This window comes from Octopus sinensis, linkage group LG11 (assembly GCF_006345805.1).
Source record: "Octopus sinensis linkage group LG11, ASM634580v1, whole genome shotgun sequence".
NCBI classification, from domain to species: domain Eukaryota; kingdom Metazoa; phylum Mollusca; class Cephalopoda; order Octopoda; family Octopodidae; genus Octopus; species Octopus sinensis.
In genome coordinates this window covers 18,693,286-18,712,235 of record NC_043007.1, presented here as the reverse complement: position 1 = coordinate 18,712,235, position 18,950 = coordinate 18,693,286, and the positions used below count along the sequence as shown (strand labels likewise).

Below are 18,950 nucleotides of genomic sequence, written 5' to 3'. Positions count from 1 at the left end.
GCCAGGTCATGAGAGCCTCCAAGTGGTCTCACAACCTGCTAGAAATATCACTGAACACAGGTACAGCAAAGTAATTAAGAAGTTAACCTTACAATCATCAGACTTCAGGTTCTATCCTGCTGCATGACACCTTGGGCAAATGTATTTAACCATGATTTGTGACCCATACCATGTAAGTGAAACTGAATAAACAGAAAGTGTGTGTGTGTGAGAGAGAGAGAGAGAGTGTGTATAAGCCCTTCAGATGGGTTGTACCTGTATTTCAAAGGTCCAGCCTTCTCATGCTGACTTACGGTGATTCTGACTACCCTACAGATTACATTAGTGGAACAAGTGTCTGCAGAAAACTCACTCACTGACACTAAATATCTCAATGAGTAAAGGAGTCCAGTGGAGTGGAAAACAGATATATTCATCATTGAATATATTCACCAATAGATATACACACACCCACACACATACATACATATATATATATAACCATCATTTAACATCAGTCGATATATATTCATACATACACATGTATGTGTGGGTATGTATACACAGACACATACACACACTCTATATTTTGATAAATATGATCACTCTACACAATGCATTGAGTACTCTTATTTTTGTTCATGAAATAACTTACAAATCATAACACACATATATATATCATTGTTTTCTTTTATACATACATATATATATATATATATAAGTACATATATACACATGATGATGTGGGGAAGAAGATGACAAAAATAAGAGACTTAAAATAAGAAAAATATAAGTAGAAAAGTGAAACAAGAGGTTGACCTTTTTGACCTCCTTGACCACAGGAGACAGACAACTAAAAAAAGAAAGAAAATGGAATAAAAAAAGAAAGAAAGAAGGAAAGGAGGAAGAAAAGTAAAGAAGAAAGCTAAAGTTGGAAACAATTATCATTTCATACTTCATCATCACTAGACACTTCTAACTGATTCTGTTGCCGATAGTTACGACGAGCACGCTCCACTCTGTGCTTGAAACGCTTGAATTCTGTCCACACAGGTTCAAAACTGGGACTGTTCCTAGAACTACTACTACTACCACTACTACTGCTACTACTAGCAATGTTGTTACTAGTACTGACAGCACTACCACTGCCGGTGGTTGTGTTGGATATGTCATGGTTATTTGCAGCAATGATAACATTGTTGTTGTTGTTGTTGTTGTTTTCAACAGAAGAGAACAAATTAGAAGAAGTAGTATTGGCTGGTGATGATGATGGGTGTGAGCTGTTGGTGACCCGTGTTTTTGCCACCCCAGCAACAGGGATCCGACTACTGTTACTCCCAGTGATTTTACTCATAGACTTAGCAATGCCATCGACCTTGTTGCTACTGCCGATGCTGCTGCTGCTGCTCTTGCTCTTGTTCTTGTTGTTCAGCAGACTGTCCCCCGCGGCACACGGCTGACTGTCCACCTTGTGCAAGTAGGGCCCTAGCTCCATCTCGTCCCGATGGCCCTTGCCCTCTGCCGAAGCTACGGCGGACGACACGGAGCTGCTGACCGACACCAGCGACTTCGATGTGGACATCGACCGGTCCTGCAGACACGGGGAGGAGGAAGAGGAAGAAGAAGAAGAAGAGGAAGAAGACGAGGAAGATGATGAAGAGGAGGTGGTAGATGTTGAAGAGGATGATGATGATGATGATGATGAAGATGAGGAAGATGAGGAGGATGAGGAGGAGGACAGAGCGGGAGTCTGGGCAATTAGTTTAGTCTCAGTGAATTCGTAACTAGAAGCATTCACTTGATGGCGTAGTTCCTTCCATTTTTTCAGATCAGCCAAAGCCTTCTGCTTTTGCTGAGAGTCGGTACCGTTTCGGGAGGGCCACAGATCCACTGCTGAAGTTGTAGAAGATGCTGTTGTGGTGGTGGCAGGTGCACTCGTCTGTGGCACCATTTTCTTTAGTTTGGCATGAACAGACGCAAGATAGTTGCCATCATCATCAGATTCCGAACTAGAAGGGTTCCAAGGACAGACTCGTTTTTTCACAGCTGAGATATGCCTGGCTTTGTTGAACATAATGTTGGCATTTTCTTTTCTCTTTCGGGCAATCAACTGAGAAATACTTTTACGGTTGTTATTAGGCTGCTGGCCTTCCAGCATCGAAGTGCTGCCATTTGCAACATCCACAGTTCGAGGAATGGTCTCACTTTCTAACGGCACATTTAATAATGTTGATGAATTTACACTGGTTGAGGAAAGATTCGTGTTAGTATTGTTGTTGTTTGTACTGGTGGTGTTTGTATTTATGGTTGTAGTAGTACTGTTGCTACTACTACTACTACTACTACTACTAGCAGTCTTGTTACTACTATTATCATCATTACAGTTAGTTTTGTTACTGCTGTTGTTATTGTTATTGTTGTTGCTGTTGTTGTTGTTATTGTTATTGTTGTTGTTCTGAGACTGGGATGATCGCAATGGTCTGCTCCGATGCTGTGAGTTGTCAGCATCTCTCGTGCTCATCACACTAGCAAATGCAATAGTGAAAGGGCTGTAACCCCCTTCTTCTTCATCCGAACTGGGATGAGGGGACATTTCAACAAGCTCGGCACGAGCCTGAATCATTCGTTCGTAAAATTCATCCTCGTCATTTGTAGAAAAATTGGAATAGTCATCCTCGGAACTCCAGCCTTCTAATTCGCGTTGTACCAAAGAGTCAAAAAAAGCCATCATACGAGGGTCTTCTTCCATTGATTGGTGTGTATAGTCATGTGACATAACATGACCACTGCGCAGGACTAGATTAATATATTCCTCGTGCGTGTAGACAGGACGCTCGGGCTGAGAAATTTTCGAAGTTTTTTTTAAACTACCATTTGAACTTGGAATTAAAAACGGGCTCCATATCTGTTTAAAACAAACAAAAAATAAAGTAGAAAATTATAAAAAGGAAAGCAATTTATTAAAAGCATGACTATAATATTTTATACAATCATTCCTTACATTCAGTAACCTACATCAATATATCACATGACCACATGATTAAACAGACTATCAAATGTTGTTATACATCGCTGGTCACATTGCATTTTGCATCATTTTAATCTTTGAATGAAACCACACCCCACAGGCTAGGCAAGCAGTACGAAAAGTACCATCAGTTTAATAATATCAAAGTTATTTTACTAAATTTTACTAAGCCTTTTCCTAAAGAGTTTAGAATTGTTGTAATCAAATTTGTAATGAAATACACTGCCTTTGTTTCATTTAATTTCCAAAATAACGAAGAATTAATCCCTTTGCTTCAGGCATAAATTAACATTATATTTTGATGGGAAGTTTTAAGTCAGATCACTTTAAAACAAGAAAGTTGTATGTATGAAAGAACAAGGGCAGACACATGCGGGTGGTATCGAAAGGGGAGACAACTAGTTGCTACTATTTTAAACATGGTTATGTGTGAAGACTAGGGGGGATAACTCTGGAATATTTTATGTTGAACCCGGTTAAAGAAAGTATGATACCAAGAACAGTAACGTTATTGTGATCATTGTTTTAACGTCCACTTTTCCATGCTTGAATGGGTCAGACAGAGTTTATTGAGCAGAATTTCTTACAGCTGGACGCCCTTCCTGTGCCCAAGTAAGGTAATATTTTCCCAGGCCAAGACATGTTTTTGCAGAATATTGGAAACGAATGACATCCATTTACGACAATAATCCAAACCAAGACAAGGAGACACTAACGCAAACACACACACAGCCACACACATAAATATATACATATACGTATATATATATATATATAATTCTCCCAATTGTAATCCCATGGATTACTATGTGTAGAGTATGGTCGAGAAAGACACCAGTTGCTCTGCTTGCAACACCAAGGTCGAGCTGGTGGCCAAGAATCAAGGAGATCTTCAAAGATTTTCCCAAGAACACAGTGAGAACACATGCACCAGATTCCAGAGCTGTCGTGTGGCCATGGTGAAAGCCGAGGGGCAGCTACTTTGAGTAAACTGTTATCTTGCAGCCATAATCTAGTTGATATTATTGGATTTTTTTTAATATTTTCAAGTTTTGGATGGGATGTTGTTTTCTTTACCTTTTATGCAAACTGTCAAATTTAGCCTCATCCTCATCATTTAACCTCCATTTTTCATGCTAGCATGGGTTGGACGGTTTGATAGGAACAGATGAGCCAGAGGCTCGGCCAGATTCTGTTTGTCTTGACATGTTTTCCTAATGCCAACCACTAAATAAGGTGTAGATGGTGCTTTTTTTTATGTCAAACTTAGCCCAAACACCCTGTATGTGTATGCATGCACAAGTGCACACACACACAAGGGGAAAAAATGCTTCTTAATGAAAAATGTATTTATAAAAGTGTCCTAATTTATAGAGCTACAAAAGACAGAAAAATACAGTAAAAAGATAATGATGTAACTTTTTTAAAAAATCTGTTTTGAATATAACTGATACATTTGAATTATTTTTTACTAAAGAGAACAAATTTCTCCCTAAGTGTCAATTTGTAAATAAATACAATTTTCAAAACAATCTTTTATAAATTTACAAACCTTGACTACTTTCTCCACACCAGATGATACTATCAGATGGTTGCATGGATTAAATCGCACTTGGTTTACAATAGATCGGTGATCCCTAAGGACCATGTGAGCTCTGTTTACATAGGTCCCTGATAATGAGAATAGCAAAACAAAAATCATATCAATTGTAGCGTTTAGAAGATGATAATCATAATTAAGTATAACGAAGTGGGATAACTCTGTTAAGTACTAATCCGACCGAATTTTAACTCTAAAATGGCTTTGAATTTATGAATAACTAGCAGTATCGCCCAGTGTTGCTCAGGTTTGTTTCGACCCTTTAGAATTGGAATTTTTGAAAAGTAAAAATTTTGCTTTATGTAGCCTGTTATTCTCTTTTCTGGTTGAAATATACCGTAAAATGGCGACACTACAGTAAAAAAATCCTAAAAAATAGGGATTTTCATAGAAGAAAAGCACCTTTTTGATATAAATAATTTTTGGTGTTAACATGATCCAATTTGAATTTTTTCTTCTACGGAAGGAAGAGCAAGCCTTCTTCTATCATACTCTCAATTTTGGTCAATTTGCACCGCAGGGTCTTGGAGGAGATAGTGTTAGTTGAAGGCTACCAAACATGCCATACACAGACAACTTCAGCTTTATATATATAGAGATAAATATAGCTTATCAGGAAGAGATGTTTCCTCTCACATAATACAGTGAGATTTGAAGCTAGATCCAGCCCAGCAAACCAGGTTACATCTTTAGAAACTGAATTACAGGCAAGAATCACAAGATGGATTTTTAAAACCAAGCCGAGCTGAGCCAACTGTCAGAAGACATAGGAATAGACCAAGAATGAAAAAGCTGGATAATATCTGTCTCGGTCAATGCTTGGGAATCTAGCTGGAAAATGTAGTGATAGTTGCTTCTGATAGCACCCTTTGGAGAAGGTACCTGAGGTCTCAAATCCCAAGACTTTCCCAAGAATAGTGGGGAGAAAGAAAAAAAGAATTAAATTATTTTCAACCAGTGTACCATTTATGAGGAAAAGACAGGGATACTCAAAAATTCAAAGTATTAAAATTGAATAGAAAACGACTTACTTTTCGATAAGTCTTCAGGAATCTTCCACATATACAAATTGAAATCATCAGAGCCAGACAGAATGTACTAAAAATGGAAATAAATTGAAAACTTCTAAACATGTATATTTACAACAAAAGGTTTACTTTCCAGAGGACAGATAATATGAGTTATGATATTACTTGTCCAAAGGACAAACATTTTAAGTGTTACTAAAATAATATTATCTAGAGAATGGACAATTTAAGATATATAAATATATAATTATGCACCTGAAGTCAATATTTAGCTGAGGTACATGGACACAAAGGAGATTTTACGTAGTAATGAAGTTCCCAAAATTAAGGACTCATCATCATCATCATCGTTTAACATCTGCTTTCCATGCTAGCATTGGTTAGACGAGTTGACAGAGGTCTGGTGAACAAGATGGCTGCACCAGACTCCAATCTGATCTGGCAGAGTTTCTACACCTGGATGCCCTTACTAACACCAACCACTCTGAGAGTGTAGTGGGTGCTTTTATGTGCCACCGGCACAAGGGCCAGTCAGGCAGTACTGGCAACAGCCACGCTCAAGAGGTGCTTTTTATGTGCCACCTGCATAGGAGCCAGTCCAGCAGCACTGGCAAGGACCTTGCTTGAATGTTTTTTTACGTGCCATCAGCACAAGTACCAGTAAGGTGACACAGGTAACGATCATGCTCGAATGGTGCTTTTTACGTGCCACCGGCACAGAGGCCAGTTTGTTGCTCTGGCAACTGCATGTTATATTGAAAAAGAGAAACACTAAGGAGAAGGAAACTTTACAAGAGGTGAAAAATTAGTGACAGAATATAGAGAGTAAAGCAATACAGCATCATGGAATGTTCCAAGATAGTGGAAAACATCAATATATAGGACTAAATTAATTCTTGAACTTGGAAAAGCAATTTCTTTCATGCAACACCCTAACCATTAAACCATGCTCTGCTGAATCCTACACAGTTTTTCTCTCTCTTTACTCTATTACTTGTTTCAGTCATTTGACTGTGGCCATGCTGGAGCACCACCTTTTAGTCGAGCAAATCGACCCCAAGACTTATTCTTTGTAAGCCTAGTACTTATTCTATCGGTCTCTTTTGCCGAACCGCTAAGTTACGGGGACGTAAACACACCAGCATATACACATACATATATACGACGGGCTTCTTCCAGTTTTCGTCTATCAAATCCACTCACAAGGCTTTGGTCGGCCCAAGGCTATAGTAGAAGACACTTGCCCAAGGTGCCACGCAGTGGGACTGAACCCAGAGCCATGTGGTTGGTAAACAAGCTACTTACCACACAGCCACTCCTGCACCTTATGAAACCTGTGCATTTTTTTCCTCTTATTCCTTTCTGTCGAAGAGCATAGACTCGAAACGTAAAAGACCTTTCGATTTTTCCCGAGCATTAAATTAATACACCTGCTTATTCCTAAACCTGTTTTTGTCTTTTGTTTTTCTGTAAATTTGAACTACATACACAAATATATGTATATATGTCTTTGCATTTGTGTCATATTTGTCTGCAAAAGAGACTGATAGAATAAGTGCCAGGCTTTACCAAAAGAACATACAAGGATTAATTTGTTTGCCTAAACCTTTGACGGTGGTGCCACAACATGGTTGAAATAAGTATAAGAGAAAAAAAAATTGATTACTACACAATATCCATATATAGTAAATATTCCTGCCATCCTAGAGGGGGAAATCTTAAGATAAGCAGACATTGTTTTTATTCAGCCCCAGGTTAGTCCCAGTCCAGTAGATCTATATGCAAAGACATTCCAACCATGACCATTACATTCTTTTTCTTATTTTTTGCAAGTATGTTGTATAAGACTACACTATTGAATGAATCCTTCCTTTTATAATAAATATGTCTGAGTTCAAGGAGGTTTGACTGTTGTTTCTAGTAAGTTAAGTAACCATTTAAAATCATTTCTATTAGAGACACAAAAACTTAAATTTTTCTGGGGAAGGGGCTAGTCATTACCATCGACCCTAGTCCTCAACTGATATTTATCAACCCTGAAAGGATGAAAGGCAAAAATCAACTTAGACAGAATTTGAGCACAAAACGTAAAGATTTTGTCAGGCACATAAACAACTCTGTCACCTTAAGTAATTATGTAAAACAGATACAAAGAACATTATTTATATTCGACGGATATTTGTCCTCATCTTGTTTGTTGTTAACACGTTTCGACTGATATACCCTCTAGCCTTCATCAGCCTTAACAACAAACAAGATGAGAACAAATATCTGTCAAATGTAAATAATGTACATAATTCCTCGTCTCTTAAATATAGAACTGTAGGATGCAAAGAAGTTAATGAGAAAATTACAAGAGCACAAAATATTTACATAATGTAATGAAAAGAAATAACTGATACCTGATCCTGGTCCCCAGCAAAACAGCAACTTTTCATTGTACATGAATTATAGTAGCCAGGTTGGTCAAATTCACAGATAGGGGTCGGACTATTGAAGTTATAAAGGACCGGTGGTAATCGACGACGGAGAGCAATAATCTTATCTCCCAGAGAATTAATACGGACACTCATACAACTTTGCTGTACATGGTGACCGGTGCCTTCGTAACGTAACACAGAGCTACAAAAATATGAAACATAATAACTTAGAACATGAAAAATACAAATGGATGGATACTACAAATTCATTCAACCCATCTGGCTAAAAACAAACAGTTAACCCTTTTGTAACAGGTCCTGAGACGTTTTGGCACAGCTGTTTTGGTGCTGCCAATTTGGCACCATTGACTCAACACTCAACTGATTGGACATCAGACATTTTAGTGTTTCTCTTGTTCCCTCCATCTTTTCTCTTTCTCTCTCTCTCTCTCTCTCTCTCTCTCTCTCTCTCTCTGTATATGTGTGAGCATCAAGTTATATTTGTATGCATATGTCCCTCATTCCCTCCCTCTATGTATACTCTACTCTCTCTCTTTTACTCGTTTACTTGTTTCAGTCATTTGACTGTGGCCATGCTGGAGCACCGCCTTTAGTTGAACAAATCGACCCCAGGACTTATTCTTTGTAAGCCTAGTACTTATTCTATCAGCCTCTTTTCTGAACTGCTAAGTTACAGGGACGTAAACATCGGTTGTCAAGCGATGCTAGGGGGCCAAACACAGACACACAAACATACACACACACACACATACACACATATATACGATGGGCTTCTTTCAGTTTCCATCTACCAAATCCACTCACAAGGCTTAGGTCAGCCCAAGGCTATAGTAGAAGACATTTGCCCAAGGTGCCACACAGTGGGACTGAACCCGGAACTATGTGGTTCGTAAGCAAGCCACTTACTACACAGCCACTCCTACACCTATGTGTATATTTCTGTATGCATGCATGGGGTAGGGTGGCTGGGGGGTTGTCTTCAGTGCCAAAATGTACTGTTTGCCAAAACAGTCCAATGTCCAGCCATACCAAATTGTTAGCTACATATAAACAAGCTTGGGAATGTGACAGATTGTAAGCTTTGGTAATAAATGCACAAAAATAATTCTTGTAGTTACAGATGCTTCCTTTTTGTAATGATCTCTTCGTATTCCAAATGAGAAAGAATTTTTCTTTCCTTTTTTTCACCTTATAGATTAGTGGTTCTCAACTGGGGTCTATATGGCCCTTCAGGGTCCATATAAAATTCTTGGGGGAAGGGGTGGGGGGTCAAAAAACGTTTACCATCTAACTCCTGGACCAATAGTTTCAGACATTTTTTAGCCAATAAAATAATTTGCTAGGCAAAGCCTTCTTCAGCAGGTACGCCTTAGATTAAATATATATACATGAGGCAGTCCAGTATATGCCCCATGCTTATACATTCTAATTTTTCAAATCAACAGTACTAATAATAATATAAATATATATATATATATTATATATATATATATATATATAAACAAAAATTACCAGGAATAGACAAATATTTCCAGGAATTTAGTTCCAGTATATCTATCCAAAAATACTATCAACACTGCAAAGCAGTTTTTAAAAAAATTACTTTTGAACATCAGGTAAAAACAAAAAAATAAACATCTTACGTGCGGGGTTTACGGATATCCCAGAGACCAAGGCCTTCTCGGACATTAGCTGTAGCTAGAAGCCGTGGTTCCATAGGATTGTACATCACAGCATGCATTGAGGAGGTGTATTCAGCCAAACAAAACTCATCTAAAAATATAAAAACATGTATTATATATGAGTCTATGACATTTACCCCTCCATGGACAATAACCCCCCCACCTCTAAGGACATTTACCCCTGAGGACAACAGATGATGATTTAAAACTTCTTAATATATTGGAGAGGGGATAATTAACCAAGGGGGTAATTATCATAGGGGGTAGTTGTCATCAGGGGGACTGTCCTATGGGGGCGGGTAATTGTCCTCATATGATTATATATACATACATACATACATACATATATATATATATATATATAGACATAAAATATATAGGGTAGTGAATATTTATAGAAATTTCACTATCAGTGGCCTAGCATGTATAAAAAGTCAATAGACAACATATTCTCAATATAAAATAGTGTACATTTAAACACAAGAGAAATTACCTTTAATAGGTAATTTTACATGCTAGAAGAAGCAGTCAAAACGACCAAAACCACATTTAAGAGCAATTTCGAAGGGAATGAAAAATAAAAACTTTTACCTTGTTAATTTTTATTTATATAACCATAAAAAAATAATTTCTCTTGTGCTACACTATTTTATATATGTATATGTATGTATGTATATAGTTCAAATTTACAGAAAACAAAAGACAAAGACAGGTGAGGGAACAACAAGCAGGTGTATTAGTTTGATGCTCAGGAAGAATGGAAAAGTCTTTGACATTTCAAGTCTACGCTTTTCAACAGAATTGAGAGGTAAAAAATGGGGAGAATGAAAAAAAAACGGAGAGGAAAAAAATTGTGTAGGGAATAAATGGTTCAGCAGGATGAAAGGACCAGAAGAAAGGGGCTGAGTGAAAGAGAGATAATAACAGTGACCCAGCTGAATTAGGGTATGCAAGCTCAGGTGTGTATGAGGGTGTATGTGTGAATGGAGGTGAGCACATGTGAGTGTATGTGTAGGCGAGCTTAAAATTATGTGGGCCAGTATATGTGTATAAGTAACCTAGTGTGTGCATTCTGTAGAGTAATGTGCATTTCATGTATGTGTGTGAAGCTATCATGTGTGTGTGTTCAAATGCATGGGCCTGTGTGTATGTATGGGAGCATGTGTATAAGTAACCTGGTGTGTGTGTTGTGTAGAGTGATGTGTATTTTGTGTGTGTGCGTGTGTGTGTGTGTGTGTGTATATATATATATATAAAACATTTTATCAATTCAAAATGAACAATTAAATTACACCATCTAGAAAATTACATATAATAAAAATATTAAAATTAAAATAACAATAAAATATCAATGATTAAGTAAATTGCGAAAAAAATAATAAAAATGTATTGCCAATTATATATGTTTTTATTATTTTTTTTGCAATTTACTTAATCATTGATATTTTATTGTTATTTTAATTTTAATATTTCTATTATATGTAATTTTCTAGATGGTGTAATTAAATTGTTCATTTTGAATTGATAAAAGGTGGGGTTTTTTCTAATTTTATATATATATATATTATATTGTGTGAAATTTGATTTAGTATTTCTAAATTGATATTTTTTTCCCTGTAAGTTTGGATTTATATTCCCTCAAATAATTATATATAGATATATATATATATATATTCACACATATAGACATGGATATATCATCATTTAACACCTGTTTTCCATGCTGGCATGGGTTGGAGAGTTTGACAGTAGCTAGCAAGCCAGAAAGCTGCACCAGACTCCAGTTATCTTTTTTGGTATGGCTTCTGTGGTTGGATGCTCTTCCTGACGCCAACCATTTTACAGAGTGTGCTGGGTGCTTTTTATGTAGCACCAGCACAGGTGCTTTTCATATATTGGTGGGGGGGGGAGATTATGAATATGTACAGTACAAGCAGCTATAAAGGACACCATCTCCACCACAAACAACATGGTAGCCATAATCCAATGACTGAGGTTTTTTCAACACATTGGTCATCCATCAACCAACCAACTGCCCATGAGACAAGCTGTACTGTATTACATAGGTATCAGTAGCATGTAGAAAATAGCCTAACTACAACTAATACACATCGTCGTCGTCATCGTTTAACATCCACTTTCCATGCTAGCATGGGTTGGACGATTTGACTAAGGTCTGGCAAACTAGATGGCTGCACCAGGCTCCAGTCTGATCTGGCAGAGTTTCTACAGATGGATGCCCTTCCTAACGCCAACCACTCTGAGAGTGTAGTGGGTGCTTTTACATGCTAACAGCACAAGGGCCAGTCAGGCGGTATTGGCAACAGCCATGCTCAAATGATGCTTTTTATGTGCCACCTGTACAGGAGCCAGTCAAGCGGCACTGGAAACGACCTCGCTCAAATGCTTTTTCCACGTGCCAGTAAGGCAGCGCAGGTAATGATCATGCTCGAATGGTGCTTTTTACGTGCCACCGGCATGGAAGACAGTTTGTTGCTCTGGCAACGATCATGCTCGGATGGTACTCTTAGCGCTCCACTTGACAAAAATTTCTCAAGCTTTATAACCTTTCACTGGACACAAATACAGTCCCCTACCTTGCTCCTGCACAAAAAATAAGTATAAAGAGCCAACAAGTAGCTTCTATGTGGTTGCTCAACATGTTAAAACAGCAGCCAAATCTCCCTCAAATCATACCATACTACTTTAAAAAACAAAAATCCACACATTGCAAATGCTGCTTCCTCCTTCCTTTCTGTCATTCCACTCTACATGTTTTTCCTAATTATTCTACAAGTCAAATAGAACATTAACAAATATACTAGCCTTATCTATTGGGTTGTCCGGAAAGTTTGTGCCGCTTTTTAAAAGGTCAATAAATACTTGCCATTACATTTTTAATCAACCAAATATGAACCATTTTGTTTCACAATGCGTCTCCATCTTTCCTTTAACTTGAAAACACCCTCTTCCCAGAACTGAGGTGGTTTCATGACAAAGAATTCATCAAGATATCTTTTTACGTCATCCTAGGAATTAAAATTTTTACCATTAAGACTATTCTACAGAGACCTGAATAAGTGGAAATCCGAAGGAGCAATATCTGGTGAATATGGAGGGTGGGGTGACACATCCCAGCCGAGCTGCAGCAATTTTTGTCTGGCTCCCAAAGCATCAAGTGCTGAAAATGAACTTTCTTATCTTCCAATTTAAAGGGTTACAGAATTAACACAGGTTATAGGAACATAAACTTTCTTCCATGAAAAGATAGCTTAAACTGTGCTCTAAATGGAGGTGGGGTCAAATCCTATTTTATGGAATCAACTATGTTCTAAAACAAGTCAAAAGGTAAGCTACTATAAATCGGTACGAACTTTCCGGACAACCCAATAGTTAACCCAGAGCCCCTGAAAAACCTGACAAAGAAAAGCTTTCAGTGTTAAGTCAATGGCTTACCTCGAACAGGTTGTTCCCTGATGTCGATAATAAGAATTCGTCCATCATCACAAGCGCTAGCAAACACATTATTATTATTTGGATCAACTGTAAGGCCGTACACAGCATCTTCATGTGGGAATATATCGATCATTGCACCACTGAACAAAGAAAATTAACGGAGAAATTAATAACGGCTTCAAATTTTGGGACAAGGCCAGTAATTTTACAAAAGGTGGGGAAAGTCAATTACATCAACCATGGTATCCAACTGGTACTAATTTTATCAACTCCAAAAGAATGAAAAGCAAAGCTGACTTCAACAGAATTTGAACTCAGGACATAGAGAGATCAAAGAAATACTACAAAGCATCTTGTCTGATCTAATAATAATTCTGCCAACACCTTCTTGTTAAAAAAAAAAAAAATCAATATTCTTTTTTGTTCTAGGCACAAGGCACAAAATTTTTGGGGAGGCGGGGGGGCCCAGTCGATTAGATCGACCCCAATATGCAACTGGTACTTAATTTATTAACCCTGAAAGGATGAAAGGCAAAGTCAGCCTCGGCAGAATTTGAACTCAGAACGTAACGGCAGATGAAATACCACTAAGCATTTTGCCTGGTGTGCTAACATTGCTGCCAGCTTGCCACCTTAAAATCAATATTAAGCAAAGGAATAAAAATATTATGCTGTTATTTTAAGGATTTCTGTTTTGTTTCTGGAAACTTAATTAATATCATTTGGAAAACTTACAAAATACAAATAAAGCCATCCACCAGATAAACTAAAACCAAATTCTCCAAGCCCTAACTCTAGTCCAACAACAAACATTATCCCCTTACTGTAGACATTAACTGTTTACAGTATTCCTACAGTCTCTTCTTCTCAATATCACTGATGATCTCTCAGAAATAGAGACCATAGTTGTATTGTAAACAGTAATATTCACAGCACAGCATAAAAACTGTAACCTAAAGTCTCCTCTTTCTCTTTGAATGGCAGAAAATACTTCAGCCCTAAACATCATCATCATCATCGTTTAACGTCTGTTCTCCATGCTAGCATGGGTTGGACGGTTCAACCGGGGATCTGAGAAGCAAACAGGCTCCGGTCTTATCTGGCAATGTTTCTACAGCTGGATGCCCTTCCACTCCGTGAGTGAAGTGGGTGCTTTTTACGTGCCACCTGCACTGGAGCCAGGCAAGGCTGGCATCGGCCACGGTCGGATTGGTGCATTTTACGTGCCACCTGCACGGTTACGTGCCACCTGCACGGTTATGTGCCACCTGCACGGTTACGTGCCACCTGCACGGTTACGTGCCACCTGCACGGTTACGTGCCACCTGCACGGTTACGTGCCACCTGCATTTGTTGATTCTCTTCAAAATTCAACTGAGTTTCACAATGGAATACCTTCACATTTGTTACTTGCAAAAACATGAAACACTGCATTTAAAAAGGTCATCTGGTTGATTGAGAAGAACTCATTGACTGACAGACTCCAACCTCTAAACAACAAGTGTGCCTGTTTCCATACACTGACTCCTCTACCATACCACAGCAGTCTCTGCTCTTCAAATCTACCTAACTACAAACTACCTCAAACAAATACACTTGTTTCTCCTGTCTTGTTGTCTATTCAATCACATCAACCTGGCCAATCTCAAGAGGGCCGGCAAATTATACAGCTGCACTAAAAGCAATTTAAATGCTTTCATTACTCCATCTCTATCTAGACAAGTGAATTTTCAACCACTTTTTTACCCATGGCTCCCTATGGTTCCTATTTTACTCAAGCAGTCTCTCATAGCCATTTGATGTTAAAAAACCCTATATTATTTTTATTTTTAAATATTATAAGAAATTATATTAAAAAAAAATTGTTTAAAATATTTTGTGTGTTGTAAACTATAACCAATTTGTTGCACATAAATTTTAACAACAGTATCTTATGTGGACCCCCAATGGTCATATGATCTAGACTCATCAGATGTACCTGTACCTGCCTCTTTTGTTGTGACATCTCCACAGAGATTTCACTCTCAGGCCTTTCTATCAAAAATTGTACATTCATAAATGCTAAGAGTAATTTTCAGGTTAATTCCAACAACACAGCAGCTGGAAAGAGACAACTATTTACAGCCAGATAGACTGAGCTAAGCAGAATGATGTACCTTCCCCAGAGACACAAATACAATCGCTAAGTAGCCTAATCCAAAAACCTAATTACATAACCACTGTACCACAATTCCTAATCCCACTCAATTATAATCACTTTTTACATAACTGAAATGATAAAATAATGTTCATATCTTTTTAAGTGAAGTAATGGATTCTACTAAGTTACAGAATCAATTAGCTGTAAGGTTAAATAATTAATTACATAAGTGTCATTACACCTACCATAAACACAACAAAATCTGTTTGAAGTCACAAGGTCACATCAAGAATCTTGCAAACCAAATACAAAAATGAAGGCATACAAAACAATAGTGTTGTCATTATCACCACAACCATTTTAACATCCCACTCATAACAGGTATATTTTAACCCTTTGCCTGTCCTGCATATCACATGTGATACAAAGGATAGATTTCCTGGTGTCTATGCATAACATATGATACAAATTCCCAAATGTTTCCAACTACCACAGCAACATGGGACTTATGAAAGGAAAGCTTTATATTACTCAGAACGTATGAAACCAGGGCTAACTAAAAGCCTAAAAACAAGTACGAATGTTTAGAACAAAATATGAAAAGGCTTTGGACAGACAAGGAGTTAAGAATCTCTGAATATTCCCAGATATTATCATGTTATTTGGCACCAGTGGAGGAGAGAGTAATACTGTCAAACCGTGCTAAAACTAGCATGCTCTTTAGTTACAGGCTGATGATGGGAAAGTGCAGCAACATTTATTGTTTTAAAGGTAAGTTGTTTGTTAATAGTATTATCTATAGAGTACATAGTCACTTAACACTCATTGTTTTGCACCAGTAAAATCTCCTAATATACAAGACTAGTGATTTCTGCACCTTCTAGTTAAGACAATAGGGACTGGTGGCCCTGGTCTAGAATCTAAGACAATAAGCATTTTTAGTTTTGATCTCTACGAGAAAAGGATCATTCTAAAATGGATTGTCTTGGAAACTGGGACAAACGAATGCTTGTAGTTCTGAATATACGAATGGTCCTGAAAATGAAAAACACAAGGAATATATTGTACAGTTAAAAGGCGGTGAGCTGGCAGAAACATTAGCGTGCCAGGCAAAATGCTTAGCGGTATTTCATCTCTCGTTACGTTCTGAGTTCAAATTCCGCCAAGGTCGACTTTGCCTTTCATCCTTTCGGGGTCGATTAAATAAAGTACCAGTTTCGCACTGGGGTCAATGTAATCGACTTAATCCCTTTGTCTGTCCTTGTTTGTCCCCTCTATGTTTAGCCCCTTGTGGGCAGTAAAGAAATATATATTGTACAGTTAATTAAATGGTGAAAAGATTAGAGAATATTTCTGATACTACATCTTGTAAATAACTAAATATAAATGAAAGAAGTACCACATATGCAAAAATCTTACCTCTCTATATCATGGACTTCAACTAATTCATCGTTACCTACAGGTGAAAAGAGAGAGAAAGATCAGGTAATTACTAGAGAAGAGAAGAGAACACATACACACGTAAACCACAGATTGTAAAATCTTAGCAACAAACTTCACACATTTGTTGCAAACTACAATTTCAAGAAGCCAACCCAAATATATTTTACACTTCAAAAGTTGGTAAGAAGCTTGCTTCCCAACCACATGGTTCCAGGTTCAGTCCCAGTGTGGCACTTTGGGCAAGTGTCTTCTACTATAGCATCAGGCCAACCAAAGCCTTATAAGTGGATTTGGTAGACAGAAACTGAAAGAAACCCATCATATATACACACACACACACACACACACACACACACACACACACACACACACACACACACACATATATAAATATATGTATATATTTATGTGTGCATGTCTTTGTGTCTGTGCTTGTCCCCCCACCACTGCTTGACAACCGATGTTCATGTGTTTAGATCCCCACGACTTAGCAGTTCAACAAAAGAGACCGATAGAATAAGTACTAGGCTTACAAAGAACAAGTCCTGGGGTTGATTTCTTCTACTAAAACCCTTTAACCCCTTATTGGATTATCCCGAGTTTACTCGTGCATCGCAAATGTATCTTTTTAGAACCAGACGAGTATACTCGGCCAAAATCAACTTTAAATTTTAGCATCAAATGAGTTTATTTGTTTTGTGTCGTTTCATTTTTGAACAATTACGAATTTACTCATGGAAAAAATTTGCGCAAGAAAAAATATTATAAAAACGTATTTTTTTCATTTGATGGATTTGGCTATCTGGAATGCTTATGTTTTGTATAAAGCATCTTTGGAAACTTCAGCTTCTGCTATGAAACCGCTGAAATTTAGAATGCAAATAATCACCAAAATTATTGAAAAATATAGGCCCTTATTGCCTCCCACAAAACCAGGAAGACCATCATCGATCCCACATCCAACAAGATTTGCCCCAGCTGGTCACTTTCCCCATGGAAATACCACCAAGTGATAAGAAAAAGAACCCTACAAGACAGTGTGCAAAATGTGCAGAGAAGAGAGACGCTAAAGGAAAGAAGATTCAAAGAGAAAGCAGATACACGTGTGATGTCTGCAAGATAACTTTGTGTGTAACTCCTTGTTTTAAAAATTATCATTATAAATAAACTGTCTATCTTATTTTAAAAAAATTTCCTTTGATTTAAAAGCAATACACCTTATAAAAAATCAAAGATAGTTAAGTTATATGTATTTTTTCAATGTCCAAGTTAACTCATTTAAATCCAAATGAGTAAAAGTACATTTTAATTTCTATAATAAAAAATAAAGGAAACAAGATAAAAAAAACTTTTTTTTGTAATTAACACAGTGTATATAATTAAAAAAGGAAATTAAAAAAATATGCTCTGAAATGAAACGCCATGTCAAAATAATTGATCCATTAAGGGGTTAAAGTGGTGTTCCAGCATGGCCATAGTCAGATGGCTGGAAGAAGTAAAAGAATAAAAGAAACTAATGGGTTTATTAAACTAACTTTATAACATATGATAAGCTATTCTACTACAGATTAGTACTCAAAATCTGGTATTCTGACAATCTGATATTCTTACAATCTCATAAGTAAACTAAAATGCAAATGAAATCTTTTGCTCATGAACAGCCTCCTCTTTTGTAATTCCAGGCTGCTCTATTTCATTAAAGTAACTGTCTTCTGTATCTCCCAGGCTTAATAGAAATAAATCTATTTATTAATTTCGTGCTCTCATCTGGCTTTACAAGTATAAGATATCTTCCAAACTGGATAATAAATTTATCAAAGATCTCTCTCTGCAGAAATATCCTTTTAACATAGCAGAATTAATTCTTGTTAATAACAGTGACTTCTGAAATGTGAAAAGATGTAATCAGTGTAGGTGCAGGAGTGGCTGTGTGGTAAGTAGCTTGCTAACCAACCACATGGTTCCGGGTTCAGTCCCACTGCGTGGCATCTTGGGCAAGTGTCTTCTACTATAGCCCCGGGCCGACCAATGCCTTGTGAGTGGATTTGGTAGACAGAAACTGAAAGAAGCCTGTCGTATATATGTATATATATATGTATATATGTGTGTGTGTGTGTGTGTGTGTGTTTGTCCCTCTGGCATTGCTTGACAAC

The 18,950-nt window shown here is 37.3% G+C and overlaps 1 protein-coding gene across 1 annotated transcript in view; it reads right to left on the bottom strand.

Annotated features, from left to right (window-relative positions):
- Nucleotides 1-814: 814 nt before the first annotated feature.
- Nucleotides 815-18,950, bottom strand: part of LOC115217035 (DDB1- and CUL4-associated factor 5) — a 44,288-nt gene continuing 26,152 nt past the window's right edge. The window contains exons 3-9 of the mRNA XM_029786589.2: nt 16,774-16,810; nt 13,215-13,354; nt 9,720-9,849; nt 8,038-8,257; nt 5,639-5,705; nt 4,560-4,678; nt 815-2,884 (exon numbers count right to left, since the gene is read on the bottom strand). Coding sequence (XP_029642449.1) covers nt 929-2,884; nt 4,560-4,678; nt 5,639-5,705; nt 8,038-8,257; nt 9,720-9,849; nt 13,215-13,354; nt 16,774-16,810 — 2,669 coding nt within the window. The 3' untranslated portion in view covers nt 815-928. The remainder of the gene's footprint in view (nt 2,885-4,559; nt 4,679-5,638; nt 5,706-8,037; nt 8,258-9,719; nt 9,850-13,214; nt 13,355-16,773; nt 16,811-18,950) is intronic.